This window comes from Pagrus pagrus, assembly GCF_965226575.1.
Source record: "Pagrus pagrus genome assembly, chromosome: 15".
NCBI classification, from domain to species: Eukaryota; Metazoa; Chordata; class Actinopteri; order Spariformes; family Sparidae; genus Pagrus; species Pagrus pagrus.
The window spans coordinates 3,292,224-3,305,645 of NC_140199.1; the positions used below are offsets into that span (position 1 = coordinate 3,292,224).

Here is a 13,422-nt window from a genome sequence, read left to right on the forward strand (position 1 = left end):
CATAATTCAAAAACAGCACCTTCAAATTTAGAGGAAGATTTAACTGATGATGTTAAAAAAGGATTGCTTGAGGGGCATTCAGGTGTCAGCGTGCAGCAGCTTTGTGTGTGCTGTCACAATATTTTGTTCAGTCATTAGTAGCTCTTTAGTGTTCAGATCTCTACATGTCGTTTGTCTTGCTCCAGGCAGATGTTATTAGCACACACTCGTCTGTATCCAAACTCTGTGCTGGTGTGTGAATAGCGGATTAGCTGCCGTTTTGACTACTGTCAACTACGGGTGCAAGTAGACGCTGATAATTCATCCGATTCATCTCGTGATTGAGGGCCAGTATCGTGGGCGTCCCGTGGACGTCTGGTCAAACTGCAGTTTAATGTTCGTATACTCACAGCTGACACTGGTCTCCCTTGATGCCTTTCGTGGTACAGAAGCACTTCCCTGAGTTGACGTGGCACACGTTGGCATGGCTGTTACACTTGCAGGCTGCAAAGACAAAAGGAAGAATCGAAAACATTTAACACACCTCGAAGAAGATGACGAAGACGGTTAAGACAGAATTGATGAGAGAGAGAAGAGTGTCAAGAGGTGATGCAGGAAGGCGTTGGAAAGAAAGAAGTGGATAATTTTCCAAAAAACTCAAAGCATCTTCTGGCTCTGTGTCATTCCCACTCTGTATTAAAAGGTGTTCAGTTCCTGATTGCAGTGATTTCTCCTGATTCCCCCTCTTACTGGGCAAGACTGAACTTTTATGCACATTTACAAACCTTAAAAAGCATCATTACATCCGCAATGTGATGGATGATGTTGAAATCGTTTAAAGAAATAGTTTCTCTGGGACATACGGTCACCACTGAAGAGGCGCTGTATCATTATCCACAACACATTTCTGGAGCTTCACAGCAAAAAGTGTGACAGCGTTCTCCTAAACGACTGAAGTAGCCGGGGAAAATTAAAAAAACGTGGTTTCTTGCTCGTCCGCAATAATCCCCAGAAGCCCTGAGATCCCATTTTGAGCTTGTGCACCCACTTTAGTTCTTTCCTATGAGGACTGCCACGTCGAAGCCACAATCAAACATGAATAAGAAACAGAAAATACACAGCAGTTTGGACAAGGCAGCTGAAATGTCTCAGTACTGAATGTCAGACGATGATACTGATAGCGTAACCAGGGAAAGAAAAATGAGCTAACATGGTAATAAGCTGTTTATCAATAATGTAATGTAATGTAATCACAGAAGACGTGATTCACTTCGACCAAAGTAGAAAGAACAAAATCAGTCTGGAACATTTCAAACTGCATCCTGGAGGTGAAATTTGGGCCTTTCTGGAAGCGATTTATTGCAGGAAGTTTGATTAGACCAACAGAGACGGGAGCCTTTTTCCTGGTGCGTCTAATCTTTTTTAATCATTTTGTGTTATGTAAAAAGTAAAAGCATGATGTAGCCGGATGATTCACGCAGAGCCGAGCCTGTAATTTAGACACTAAATCACTTCTGCATGGAGTGACTAATGGCAGAGACAAACAGGAACGTTCTCTCTACCCTTGTGTTCACATCCACACAAGGCCACTCTCTTTGCCGCGTCCCTCTCCGGCTGAATTGACTTTGTGCGTTGTTCTTATTCTCTCCAATTGGCACGGAGACAGGCCCTGTAATAAAACAGTGGTGCGCTCAGGTCAAGGTAAAGCCAAGGCGCTGGCAGATAATGAGAGGAAAACAACCTCCTCTATCCCTTCTCCTCCCTCTTGCCTGGGAATCTGAGCCTGACCTGATCGCTTACAGAACAAAAAACAAAGTATCGGACATAAAAGCTGCTTTTTAATATTGAGATTTTTGAACACACACGTTTACAGACGCACACAGAGGAGCTGAAAAACAAGGCTGTGCAGTGGGACATTTAAATGTCAGCGAGCTGAAAGTCGAATTGACGTTCTTCAACTTGAGACAGCGACAGCAGAGGCGGCGACAATAACAAAATACAATTTCAATCTATTATTTGGAATTACATTGACCCGTGAACCTTTTCAGAGATGCACATCGAACTGTACGGGGTTCGGGGAGATAACAGAGTCTTAACAAAAAGTGGCTTTTAGACTTGAGATAATAGATGAATCACAGGTGTGTTAGCGCAGCCTCGGGTCACCCTGCTGTTCATACAATATTGATTTAGTAGGCAGTCAACAAAGGCATACAAAGGACACGGCTAGGAGAGATGAGCGTCCATGCACTCACACAGATTTATTTTGCCAACAGCACTCGAGAAAAGCCGATAGAGTCGGAAAAGAAGGAGAGAACGAGCCGGAGATGAAGATTTCGATGGTTTTTGAGGTTCGGTGAAGAGCACAGACGTCAGAGAGCTCAACACGTACGACACAAGGAGACGCTCAGCTCTTAGCTTCCACTATCAAACTGTAATCTCAAATTATAAAAAATATTTAAAACGCTTGAACAGACAGACATCACTCAACCTCTAAGGCTCGATTTCCAATTTTCACCCCAGCATTTTTTGAGTGCCCTATCAGAACAGAGTTACAAGGGACGGTGGTGGAAATCCCCCTTATGAAACCTGACACTGCTTCAAGACCCTCGGACATCCTCTGTCGTCATCGACGGCGTTCATGTAAACAGATGCTCCTGGACATTTACAATATGATGTCTTCAGCTGCGGTGATTCTCTTGTGTTGGAGATAGAAAAGCTTGCACGCTCGCAGCTCGTCCACGAGTGGTCCAGGCGGATTAAAACTGAGTAAACTCAGTCAACAACGGCAGTAAACAACATCCCGCTTCCAACAGAGCGGAGTCTCTGTGCAGACCAACTCCCTCCTCCTCTACAACGTCTGATGAGGGTGTGGAAGTTGATATGAAGCTGCTCCATCATTTCATCCCGTGTTATGTACCAGACTTTAATAACTAAGATCTTAGCAGAGATCCAGAGTCATTTTTCTGTCAGTATATTATAGAAAAACAAACAGCTCATTGTATCTCTCAACAGCAAACATGTGAAGGTGTTGACTCTCTTAAAACTTGTGTTTAAAGGAAATTCCCTCGTTAACCTCGTTATAACTTATCTAACTGATTAATTAATTAGCAGGTTTGGTTTTCGGGGAGACAAACATTATCAAATATATCTCATTATGTATCTCATTTATCATTTTTGATCACTTATGATTAATTTTCTAATTTATGAACCTCATAGACAACTTACTCTACCTCCCCCGTACTTTTTTATCACATCATTTGTTGCTTTTATTTCTTTATTTCCCGTCTGTCACCTTTAAGATTCTGCCCAAAAACCTGATGATCAGACTGCAAACGAGGCCTGCAGGCGACTCCAGGATGTCACACGTTGAGGTTCACAGTGAGGAGTGTCAGTGTCACTGTGCTGTCATTGCTCCAAGTACGCAAAAAAATTCACAGCAAATCAGGTTTTCAACTGAATCTACTGAGGCTGCTGGGACATTTTTGCATGATAGATGCAGGACCAGACTCTTGACTGGAGGCTTGTTTGATGGCTCAGATTACAGTGTCTGTGCAAAATAGCAGCACAATAAACAAACTGGTTTATGGAGGGCTGGCACTGCCTGATAAAATTAATAAAGAACTGCACAGGGAGCAGGGGGATCTATTAAAGGCTGTGTAATTTTGGGCTTTTTTACTGAGGAATGCTCAACCAGTATCAAACATTCACTGGATGTGGGCTTGGAAAGAGGATCTGCTCATTGTTCATCTGTTTGGTCACTAAAAACACAACTTTCTTGTCTTACCAGTATTGTTAGTTAATCACCAAAGTGAGCAAATGTAGCAGAAGTAGGAATAGACCGATTACTAGGCTAAAGTGTTATTTTGTCAGAGGATGACGCGGTGTAGGCTACGTGGCTACGTCATAAGACAAAATGGAGGGAGATCTTCAGGAATTACTTTCAATAGGGCAAGTTGTAATTGTTCTTGCATGTCAGCTAGCATCGGCCATGATGCATGCCGTCCGGAGACGACGAAGAAATGTAATGTTTATAATGCAGGTAGACAGGAAACAGCTGATCAGTCATGTGAGTTGAATGTTCACTACGTCAGAGTTTATTCGGCAAATCTGTTTCCATCAAACATTTTCGCTGTAACTCTGATTTGCAAAAAGACAAGAACCACCTCAAGCGGGCGTACAAACTTTTTTGCGAATTAGAGCAAGTCTCATGCGATATCCTTCAAAATGCACATTGAAATACTTTATGGAAACACGGCTACCAAAACAAACCCTGGTGCCTCTTGGACACATTCCTAGAAAACAAGATGCACCATTTAGCCATGGTCCAGGACCAACATGGTATTTAAAATCATTTAGGAAGGAAGAAACTTCGATGTTTCAGTCAACCAGATATTCTTAAAACCACGTATGAGTCTGAGTTCGATACATATTTAAAGCCAGATCCTCCTCGTCGCCCCAGGTTAAAGCTCAGTCGGCTTGTGGCTCCCTGCATTGATGTAGTTGCCAATGTTTTCAAACTGATGGATAGACCAGACTGTTGTATGTAGTATGACTTATCTCAGCAGGCACAGAGATGAATCTCTTTCTCTAAAATTACAAAGAAGCACATTCAACATTTTTTAATGCTTCATCCCAGATTTAATCAAGAAGAAATTGGACATAAGGAAACTTAATCTACCTCTATACTTTACGATGTGTATGGCTTTCTTTAAGCGCGTACATGTCACTGACTGCAACTGAAAAAAAATAAGCGCTTAACTCATCCGACAGATCTGCAGACGCATAATATTGAAGCAGAGAGCAACTGGAGGTGAAGGGTGGAGGGAGCAGGGGAATCATAAAGAAGGAGAGAGAGAGTGAATGAATGAAGCGGACGGAGGAGAAAGCACATCACGCATCACACTTGCTGACAACACAGAAACAAGCTGCAATAAAAAGAAACCCGATCTCTGAGCAGAAAAAGGCTGATTTTGAAATAAATCACGCTCCCCATGACTTGTGCAAGCTCCCTGAAGAGAGTATAATTTCTCACCCCACTGCTTCTGCATGTATGCACACAAGACACTTATTGTCAGGGTGTGTGTGTGTGTGTGTGTGTGTGTGTGTGTGTGTGTGTGTGTGTGTGTGTGTGTGTGTGTGTGTGTGTGTGTGTAGGTGGGAGCTGGGCCCTCTGTGACTGTGTTTGTGTTTCGTCTTTGTGTCTGTGTGTCTGTATGAGTCAGACGGAGACAGGTAGAGATGAGGAAAATAAGAGAACACTCCTCGCTGAACCTTTTATCTGTTTCTACAGTCGGCTCTGTCTTATCCCCGACGGGTTAGCAGTTATAAAACTCAATATAACTTAATGGCTTTTGTGCAGTTGGACTTCAGAATCAGTGAACCCAGAACCTCCAAAGCATCATGCTGAGACTTCTCTGCCACTGTTAAATATCCCTCGGTGCGTATTTCAGCAAAGCGGGACGGCTAAAGAATTTAACTTTATTTAAACATTATCCTGATCTTATCGTTCATCCTTAAGCGCCTGATCTAACTCTGCATCTTCACACACAAACGATAGATTTAAATGTGTGCTGAGAAAACTTCACTGCCCCGTCCTCTCCCCCTCCTCCAACACAAAGTTCACATCCAGAATAAAATTAAATGAATCAGAACCGAGTGTGTTTACTCCTTAACCATGGGAGTGATTACTGGATGTTTTATCTTTGAACAGCTTTTTAATTATTCATCTTTTTAACCCTGAAAAAAAAAAGAAAAATGGAAATGGTTGACGAAAAAATGCCCATAATTCAAGTTTGTTATTGTTCCGGTGTATGACCCATCCATCAAAGCCAACCACCCCCAACTCTATCTTTCTTTTCTTTACTGCACTAATAAAGAAAAATGGAGAGCGGACGTCGCAGGTATCATATCTATATAAAAGTGGAAAAACATGACTGACAGTTATGAAGCCTGTTCTCAGTGACACGTCCCGTCCCGTTCTAAACAAAGCAACGTACATCAGGTCAGGTCTTGTGTTCATAACAAGTTAATTAGAGGTCACGACCCTGAGTCGTGTTTTTCCTGGAAGATTCCTGAAATCAAGACACTGCAGCCTGTTCACACCTCACTGAAGTGTTGATTGGGTCTAAATCATCTGTGCAGTACAATGTTGTATAGCTGCAAACTGTATGTGTGTGTGTGTGTATGTGTGTGTGAAGCCTGTAATGGCGACTGTGTCATGTGTGTTCACATCTGCATGAATGTGACACGATTAACTGTCGGCACCTCCTAATTTTAGTCACAAAGGAGAGACACAGATGACCTCACAGCCGCAGTGAGCTGCTAACTAACTTATTGTTGATGGAGGACGTTTTTATCAACTCTTCCCTCTTTTAATGCAACAGCAAATGTTTTTAGGTTATCAACATTTCAACACTCCAAACACAATGTTGATGTTTGACGGTTCTGCAAAAACCCTGCAGTGGATCATGTTTAATGATGTTTCTTGAATGCTCATTAACACACTGTTATCAAAGTGCTTTTTGCGGAAACTTGGTAATGACAGTATGACTCAGGTCTGGTTACATTCAGAAGATGTAAACTACTTGTTTACATTGAGGTGTGAGATGTAAACCCAGCTGGTCACTGCTGAAAGTTGGCGTCGGAGATATAAACGGTCACAGGCGTGTGATCAAACTTTGGTTTTGATACAAATGCATGTCGTAAATCTTAAAATTAACTAAATTAAAACTGTAGAAGCAAAATGTACCATTTAACCACACACTTGCACTGTTTTATTATTTCACGTATCGACCTTTAACCTTGTGGTTTATTTCACCTTTTAGCACGGTGTCTCTGACTGAGCTGTAACCTGTACCTTTGTCTGTGACTCTGTCAGTCTCTACCAGCGGTTTGCTTGCTGGCTTTTCAGCTGAAATTGGTTAACTCTGTTTGCTCTTTTGCTTTAACCACTTTATTAAATTACACAAAGACAACCTTGTGTGAATCATCTATTATTTGTTCACTTCTAAATAATAATTTCCACCACAGAAACATTGTAAGGCCCCATTATTTTAGCTTGAGGTTGCATTTTCACCTACATTCATACTCTTGAACCCGACTGTGTTCCCCAGATTAATCACGCGCTCATCTCCATGAAAAATTTCTCCTCATCTTCATCATCATCAATGTCACCTTCCACCTACAGCTGACTCCTGCTTTTCCTTTGTCCCGTTTCACAGACGGGGGCAGTTTGGTCCGATAAGAGAGGACGGGGCTTTCTACTGTGTTTAATGAAGGGATAGAGAGGTGAAGGGTCGAGGGCAGAGGGGGCGAACGTGACGCAAAGAGACGTCAGATGTCTGTAAAATATACATAAACACATACACATTAGTAGCATACAAAGATGAAAAAATGATCTTCATGTCAGCAGAATCTGGCCAGTGAAGCTTAAGTTCACTGCTCTGTTGACAAGGGTATGTTGGATTTTTAGCATACGGTGACAATTAAAACATGTCATCAGTGAGTGTAACTAACTAACTCACAGCCTTTATTTAATATCATGCAAATTCGGTGTGAATGTTGTCAGGAATGTGATATATTCTCGTCCACAGGACAATCAATAATGAACAGCTGAGTGGCTTCACTTCTCTGCACGGACCTCATTTGATTTAAAAGGCTCTGATGCGGCGTTTCGTCGGTCCGGTGGCTCCATTTTTACTGTAGGTGTGGAGGTGTGGGTTGCATTCGTGCACGTCGTAAGCATAGAACGGGATACTTTATGTGATTCAACACCACTGCTTGTCCTACATGACAGCACAGAAGCTAGTTACATTAATTGTATGCTGGTTAATGTCAGTGTGCGCTGTGAGCCATAAATGAAGGCCTGCGGTCTCAAAGCAGCTTACTCCAGAAAGCACATGAGTCACAGCTGGAGATCAGATAAAGGATTCAAAAGCCGTTTTTAAAATCATATTTATGGAACAGCGCATGTGTGTGTGGTTCGGTGTGTAGGAGCACAGTTGTCTTTCGCGTTTGTCTATGTTGACCAGTCAGACGCCAGGAATAGAGCTGCCAGGGGGGGAAGATGACTGGATACCGCTAAGAACGCTGGGTAGTTTTGCAATTCCGCCACAAGGCTCCACAGGTACATGAACACACACAACAAAAGCACAAAGATGCACAAAAACACACAGACACACTTAAGACAGCAGGTGAGTGTGTGTTTGGCAGCATCTCCACAGAGAAGAGTGAATGGAGCAACTCTGCAGGCAGCACCGCTCGTCTGCTACTCTACCGCTGCTGAAGCTCAACAACAGCTGCCTCCGTCTACACACACACACACGCATGCACGCACGCACACACTACACTACACTACCCTGCTGTCCTGTCTGTCCAAGTCTCCAGTCGATGCTCGGTTGCCAGCTTCTTGCAGCGACAGCACTCAACATCTCTATAGCTCCTGCACTGAACACAAATTTACAAAGAGCTCCTGCTGCTGCACCCTGCTCAGAGACAGTACATCAAAAACCTCGAAATTAGGGACAGAAGACAGAGAGAGGAGGGAGGGAGGGAGGGAGGGAGGAAGGGAGGAAGGAGGGAGGGAGGTAGGGAGGGAGGTAGTTAAGGTACAGTTAAGGTGAGTTTAGGGAACTAAAACCAATTTAAGGTTAAGGTAACACATGGCTGATCCTCTGGTCTGATCCGCTTTGGTTACATGAAACAAAATGCTATGAGTGCCTCAATATAAACTGAGGAAAGGTCAATAATCCTCTCGTCACTACAAGCAGTTTTGTATTTTTAAACATTGGATATTTTGGCAGAAAACAAATTAAACAAATATTTACTGACATGTTCAGTATCAAGACTCTTTGCTACTTGCCAGATACATTCAGCAACATTTCCTCACGATGTTGAAATGGAGTCTGGTCGACATAACGTTTCCCTCAAGATGTACTTTACTTTACTGTTGTAAATTAGTTGTATGTTAATGTATTTCTCAGTCCCTCCAGGAAGTTATGATGTTGTGATCGCCAACTGTGAATGCTGCACAACCTTTGCAATTTTGTCTGAACAATGCATCATTATGATAATTGGTCAATTTTGCAGAGCAGTTTGTGTCGTGCAGAATTGACAGGGATTACAGATCACACTGCAAGTTCCTGAAGAGTCTGATCTCTAGTGGGACCTCCAAACCTCACGTTACTACGTCTTTGCTGCCGAACGGGGACACTTTCTTTGGTCACTTGACCACAAGAGTGTCAGGAAATAACATTTGTTTTGATTTGGTGGTATTTAAATAGATTCACTTGACGGTCTTGAAGTTTGATTTGAAGTGTAAAACTGTTCACTGAACATATAAACCTGTGGTCAAGACACTTTGACATTTAACCTCCTGCTGTGGAAAAGAATAAACTCACTCAGCTTTATACAGTTTGTCATACTTGATACATATTCTAGCATAACGCGTCTATAAGGCTCGTCGTATCCTCTCCTCCAGACATCCAGAGTTCACTCACGTAAGTATGCCGAGTGTGAAGGACACAGTAACGATGTCAAAGCATAAATTAAACATTCCCATGAAACAGAGGATCAAAAAACTCCTCCATGTAAGTTAAGGTAACGTGTGAATACTCATATCCAACAGTGGGTTGGTTGTATCTCTGTGAATGAATGATGTGCAGCAGTTAAGAGCTTCAAAGATGGCCCTATGGTCGACTTCTCACTGCAGAACTAGGGAAGCAAAAACTCCCACATCAAGCTCTCCTCTCTCTGTTTCAAATAATTTATAACACATGCAGTGATACATGTTTTTAATTCTTGTCTGAGTCGATCTCTTCCCTTTATTCTTTACTCGAATGACTGAACACTGAGCTGAGCTGAGCTGAACCTGTGAGCGATGATGAAATCTCTTGGCTCAGTGACACCGACATCCCCGAGACCCAACAGCAAACCTGTGACTTGTGTATTGTTTCAATGCGTCGACGCGACCAGCGTGACTGAGAGTCTTCAGAGATGGCCGGAGAGAGCAAGCGAGGTGGTGCAGAGGGAGGTCCGGACGGAGAGGGAGAGCTCCTGATGTGAATCATGCAGAATTTATGGAAGTAATAAAGCTGTTCTGCGTGAGGAGCCGATGGCAGAGGAGCATTATACGCCCAAGCACCGGGTAGCAAAAGATAACAAGCACAAGAAGAAATAATACAAGCTTGAGTCTTTGCCTGGAAGACGATTCAGAGGGACGCGGGAGCTCGGCGGCCCGCCTGCTGCCGGTGATGCCTCACAGAACCAGAACAACAGTCGAGATATACTGAATTTATGAAGATCGTTTGTACACAAGAGCACAGATGACTGTGAGGAATCATGTTAAACCAAGAGATCAGGGAACAAATCCTTGTGTACTACATTCAATTGCAAAGTAATCAGGTTATTCACCAGTAAGTAAATGGATTGTGAAATCAGATTTCCAGTCTAGACAATTTTCTATAAATGTGGCTACTACAAACAGCTGGTAATAATCAGATTCAGCCTGTCACAATAATTACATTATCGATATATCGTAAATATCTTACCTTACTGTACGTACTGTATCTTATCTTACATACTGTACTTTATTGACTTATCGATAATATATACATGACCTGAATCATTTCTGCTTCCTGTGTGTTTACATGAGAATGTCACCAACTATTCAGCCACTGTGATTTCCCGTTTCACATTTTTTAATGTTTCTATAAATGGTATAAAATGGTCAAAAGCTACAGCTGGAGTCTGGACCATGTAAGAACATTTGGCCAAGTCGTTGCTGGGGCAGTCAGTGGCCGAGTTTACGATCTCCATTCTTGGATATTAAATCCTCTGAAAACTGCAGAATACTCATTTGTCAGCACATAATAATTTAAGAATAAGGAATAATGCAGGTTATTTGGTGAAACCCCTCAAATACTCGCTGAGGACGTTAGGGAGGACGTAACTGTTCATGCGGATTAATTTTGAAAGGGCAACAGCCCATGGGGAACCGCACTCGTCAGTCATACACGGACTCAATCAGATCTCTTAATGATCTTTAATGTTGTATCTGGTTTCTGTTCATGAATGTTTTCAATCGCAGTCTTCAGGCTTTTGGTCAAACTACTGTCAGCTTTACCTCTGATCATCATGTATGCAGACCCACTGTAGATGCTTCCAGTGGAGACATTCATTTTATATCAACCCAGGATTCAACCCACTGATTCTCAGATAACCTCCTCAACACTAGATGAATGTGTCATTGCGCTGTATTATCCAGAAATTGTGTACTTCTTATGGGGCTGGACAGGTTTGTAGTGGAGACGTCTTCTCTAGATCACAAAATATACGTTTGTCTTCACTGTCAACAATCTCTAATGAGACCAGAGACATGTAGTGAGGCTGCCTGCAACTTTTTCTCACAGCAGCAACTCCTCACATTTAAGGACTTGGTCCCAGTTGACATTGTAATATTTTTTGCTTGATTAATATTCAACTTATCGAATGTCTTCATCACTAACTTAACATGAGCAGCACAGACTCTCCTTGAGGGTTATAACTCGCCTCATGACTCAATATTATGTTTTTGGAGTTGCTACACTTTAGAGGAGTTACGGAGCCTCGGTACACAGCCTCTGTAACACCCTGACAAAGACGCATAAATCCACCTTAACGCTCTCCTTATCCTCCAGCACTCCTCTTAACGTGCCATTAAGCAAAACCGCAACCCCCCGACACACACACACTGTGTCTGTACGACTTCCAGGTGTGGATGTTTGCTATCTGCAAAGCAAAGCGACTTCACTCCCGCACGATCATTCCCATCATAAATATGATTAAAAAAAAAAACATCAGCCTGTCTCTCCGCTGTAATAAAAACTAGACAAGAAATCAGCAGAACAAAGACTCCCAGGACGTTCATAAAAAACATGCAGGTTTCCTGTCAGCACTTCTCCTCCGAGGGACTGGAAGTCTAAACAGACATCCAACTTGTTGTCAGCCGCGGCTCTGAGGGCTGCTGTGGGTGCGTTTGATTTCGTATGTGTGTGTGCGGGACAAGGTGAACGGTACAGTCGGAGGAAAAGGGACGCTAATGCCCTGCGCTCTCACACACACACACACACACACACACACACACACTTCATCCACATTTGACAAGGTTAGTTAATCATCTGTCACAGGGACAGGGGAACGGACACACTCCCCTCTCCTCTGTCTGTCCTCCATCTCTCCCTCTGTTTATCCCTCCATCTCCTCCTCTATTTCTTCATCATCTCTCCATCCAAGGGCGACTGTCCTCTTCCACCCATATTAACCTTGTATGTCTCACCACATGCTTTTATCGTTTTCTTTCTGTCTGCTTGTCTTTGTCTCTCGTCCCTCCTCCTCCTCCTCCCTCGCCGCCTTTCTCACACTTCCATCCTCTCTGAGCCGAGGCCTCTTCCTCTCCCCCCCCATCTCTCTCTCTCTCTCTATCATTCAGTCCTCTAATCGGCCACACATCATTGCCTCCCAACAGTTTAGCCCAAGGTAAATCTAGTGGTCCTTTAATATAAAGAGAGGTGGAGAGAGACGGAGGAGGATGAATGGATTGATGGACGGATGAACGGTGGAGGAAATGTAAGACAGAGAGTTAGTGTGGACTGTGAGGGGGGATGACAGAGGAAGTAAAAGAGAGGGAATAAAAGGGGAAGGTGGACGGAGGTGAAGGCAGATGGAGGATGGAAGAAGGATGGACGTAGATAGACGAGTCCAGGTTATTGTGGAGGAGAGGAGAGGAGAGGAGAGGAAAGGAAAGGAAAGGAAAGGAAAGGAAAGGACAGGAAAGGAAAGGACAGGACAGGAAAGGAAAGGAAATGGGGGAATGATGAGAAGAGGAGAGGAATAAAGCAAAATAAAGATGAGAACAAGTATGAAGACAAAGAAAGGGAAAGAAGGATAGAAAACAAAAGTAAAGTAAAGAAGATATGAGATAAGAGAAGGCAGAAGAGAAGGAATAAAAGCTAAATAGAGGAGAGGTCAGTAAGAGACAGGGAAAGGAGAAAGTAAAGGACTGAAAAAGAAAGTGAAAGAAGGGCATGGATGAAAGAAGGTAAAGCGATAGATAAATGGGAAAACATGGATCATGAAAGGAAAGAGGTGTGAAGAGTGGAACATGTGGGGAGAGAAACGTCAGGGCCGGTGTGAACAGACGATGTGAAAGAAAGCGTGAGGAAAAAGCCAAAAACACACAGAAGACAGAAGATGAGCGAAAGAAGAAAATACTGCGAGGAGAGCCGAAGGAGAGGAGAGGAGTGCATCGGAGGCTGTCCTGTGCGGAGGCGACGAGAGGCGTGCATATATCAGCACCGCGCTCGCTGCGAAAAAAGCCGCCAGGGACGGAGACACCAGTCAACTCAGGAAATAAGAAAATGATTAAGAGCGATTTAATGTCACGCCGCCGCCAAGCCAAAACGCACA

At 43.2% G+C, this 13,422-nt stretch overlaps 1 protein-coding gene across 3 annotated transcripts in view; it reads right to left on the reverse strand.

Annotated features, from left to right (window-relative positions):
* Positions 1-13,422, reverse strand: part of atrnl1a (attractin-like 1a) — a 247,352-nt gene that overhangs the window by 155,018 nt on the left and 78,912 nt on the right. For all 3 annotated transcript variants that reach the window (XM_084375615.1, XM_084375614.1, XM_084375613.1), the window contains one exon: positions 390-483. In XM_084375615.1, the coding sequence (XP_084231741.1) occupies positions 390-483 (94 nt within the window). The remainder of the gene's footprint in view (positions 1-389; positions 484-13,422) is intronic.